Source organism: Petaurus breviceps, unplaced genomic scaffold (assembly GCF_028583685.1).
Source record: "Petaurus breviceps papuanus isolate PSGF00001 unplaced genomic scaffold, PetGlider_PUasm1.0 188, whole genome shotgun sequence".
Taxonomy (NCBI): Eukaryota; Metazoa; Chordata; class Mammalia; order Diprotodontia; family Petauridae; genus Petaurus; species Petaurus breviceps.
Window position 1 is genome coordinate 39,455,684 of NW_027185804.1, and position 3,050 is coordinate 39,458,733.

At 34.1% G+C, this 3,050-nt stretch overlaps 1 protein-coding gene across 1 annotated transcript; it reads left to right on the forward strand.

The window, feature by feature from the left end:
- The first annotated feature begins 973 nt into the window (after window positions 1–973).
- LOC138163473 (olfactory receptor 4A15-like) lies at window positions 974–1,948 on the forward strand. The gene has a single exon (XM_069090931.1). It carries the CDS (start codon window positions 995–997, stop codon window positions 1,946–1,948), a length of 954 nt encoding a protein of 317 aa, XP_068947032.1. The 5' UTR covers window positions 974–994.
- Window positions 1,949–3,050: the final 1,102 nt, after the last annotated feature.

The window sequence follows — 3,050 nt, forward strand, 5'->3', positions numbered from 1 at the left end:
GTCATGTAGGAGATCAGGAGCCCTTGAATCAGTCTTACTGTGCCTTAGCTTCTTTCCCCTGGAATCATTACCAAATACTTTTCTTCTTTTGTGAAAACAAATTATATTATTGAATTGGAAGTGTCTTGGAAATTTTAGAAGAACACTGGCACCTTGATTTACAACATTATGTTTCCAAAAAGAAAGTAAAATAGTTATGCTATTGGAAATGGGGTAACTCATTGCCAGACCATCACTACAGAAGACATGAGGAAAAGAACATTTGTATAGCAAAATATTCATTAAACTACTTTTTGTAGCAATAAAAACTAAAAACAATATAGGTGTCCATTTATTGGGAAACACTCACATATGACAGAATATGTCTGCATTATTAGAAAATATGAACATCTGAAATTTAGAGAAACAGATTCCTTTTTGGAAAGCAGATTCAAATGGGTAAAAATGAAAAACAATATCCACAAAGTTGACAATATTAAAAGAAAGAGTAATTCATATGTAAGGCAATTATTGTGATCAAATTTGTCACAGGAAATACTTGAGAACATAGACCTTCCTTTTGTTACAAAGAAGAGAAATGACGAGTAACACATTTCATATACTTTCAAAAGTAGGGGGCTACATTGAGAAAAGAAAGTCATATAAAGAGGTCAACAAGATATTGATGTTTCATAATTATCTTTGCAGGTAAGAAAGAAACTGACCGCTGAAACTACAGAAAAATAATCAATTTTGTATGTGAGGCCAAAATTTGTAAATAGAATATCCAAAATTTCTTCTTTCTACTCCCACCTACAAAAGCTTAGTGAAGCAGGTAATGTTTCACTGTTATGACATGTGTTTTGGGGAGGAAACTAATGCCCACAAAGATCTAACTGATAGTCCATAAAAAGGGACAAATGGGAGAACTGAATTCAAAGCCCTTCTAACTACAATTCTGGTGCTATAAACTGTTATTCCTGCCCCTGTTTCACCCCCCCCCCAAAAAAAAAGCATGAAAAATAGGAACAATGTCACTGAGTTTGTCCTCCTAGGCCTCACCCGGAATCCTGAAGTACAAAAAATACTATTTGCTCTATTCTTAATTATCTACCTTTTAACTATTTCAGGCAACATTCTGATTATTATAACTGTCATTGGAAGTAAAAGTTTGAGGTCCCCTATGTATTTCTTTCTTGCCTTCTTGTCTTCTATGGATGCTATCTATTCCACTGTCATTGCCCCTAAAATGACCCTAGACATGCTCTTTGAAAAGGCAACCATTTCTTTCCAAGCTTGTCTGCTTCAGCTTTTCTTGGGACACCTGTTTGGTGGGGCTGAAGTTTTCCTCCTTGTTTCTATGGCCTATGATCGCTATGTAGCCATCTGCAAACCCTTGTATTACTTAGTCATTATGAGATGGCGGGTATGTGTTCTGTTGGTGGTGGTATCTTGGATTGGAGGGTTCATGCATTCATTGGTTCAGCTTCTATTTATTGTTAGTCTCCCATTCTGTGGACCCAATATTATTGATCACTTTGCTTGTGACATGTACCCTTTATTGGAACTTTCCTGTACAGACACCTATGTAATTGGCATCTCAGTGGTTGCCAATGGGGGAGCTATATGCACCATTATCTTTGTCCTATTGCTAATCTCCTATGGGGTCATTCTACACTCTTTGAAAAGCCAAAGTTCAGAAGGTCGACAAAAAGCCCTTTCTACTTGCATCTCCCACATCACAGTTGTTGTCTTCTTCTTTGTCCCTTGTATTTTCATGTATGTTAGGCCTGTCTGTACCTTCCCCATTGATAAATCTCTAACTGTCTTTTATACCATCATCACCCCTATGCTGAACCCTTTGATCTACACCCTAAGAAACACAGAGATGAAAAATGCCATGAGGAAACTTTGGAACAGAAAAGTGATGTCTAGCTGTAAGGTAAAGAATGTCTTGCTCAAACAGTGATGTTTCACAAAGGAAATGATAGAAGATTGTCACATTCCTAGAAACTATTTGAGGCTAAGGGAGCATATCCTGAGTATGTTAAGAAAAAATTACTTTTCTGCCATTAGTATTAGAAACTACATTTTTGTTGTTGTTGGAACTATTTCTTTATGAGCATGATAGTTGATGAAAAATGCCATCCATGTCCAGGTAGACAACCTACAGTCTGATTTCACATTGAAGCATATGTTTCTTTTTTTTTCTTTTTCTGTAATGTGTCTAATGTATAAATATGTTTTATATAACTTCCTATGCATAATGTACATCACATTTTTCACATTTTCAATGAGGGCAGAAGCATATGCATGAAGGGAGATAAGTTGGGACTAAAAAGATTATCATGGACCATTAGAAAAAAATATTTATTCATTTTAATCACATGACATTTTTTAAGATCAATTGATTCTTCCAACAAAGAGGCAAAGACAATTCTGAGAATAATACTGGTCAAACATGTTTAATGAATTGAACTATTATGTCATATGATATGTTTGTGGTATGGCAGTGGATATTCTAGGGAAGATAAAAAGAAAATGAAACACTTTCTCTATTAACTTTATGTTAATACTGCTCCAAGTTTTTAAGGTAAATTAGGCATCTTCATATGTAATATTAAACATTATGATACTAAAACCATACCTCATGACTTGTAATATGATATAAAAAACTAGTAAGAGAGGAATATTTCTTTTTAATATGGAGGATTTTAAAAATTATGTCAAATTGCAAAATGCAAAAATTTGTGTGACCCGATTTTTCAATGAAATAACATGTCACAATTGTAACATACTGTAATATTAAATTACAATATCAGTAGTTAAAATGTAAATTGGTACTTATTATCTTTTTCAATAAGAGAAGTTGCATGGCATAGTGGACATAGTTTTGTAGCTGTTGTATAAAAGAACTATTCTTAAATCACCTCTGATCATGTATGGATTTTTAACCTCTTTCAAACTTTAAACTTATTCTTATTGTGATAAATAGGGATATGAACAATCCCATTCCCTCTTTTAAAAACTTATTTTATGGGGACGGCTAGGTGGCGCAGTGAGTAAAGCAT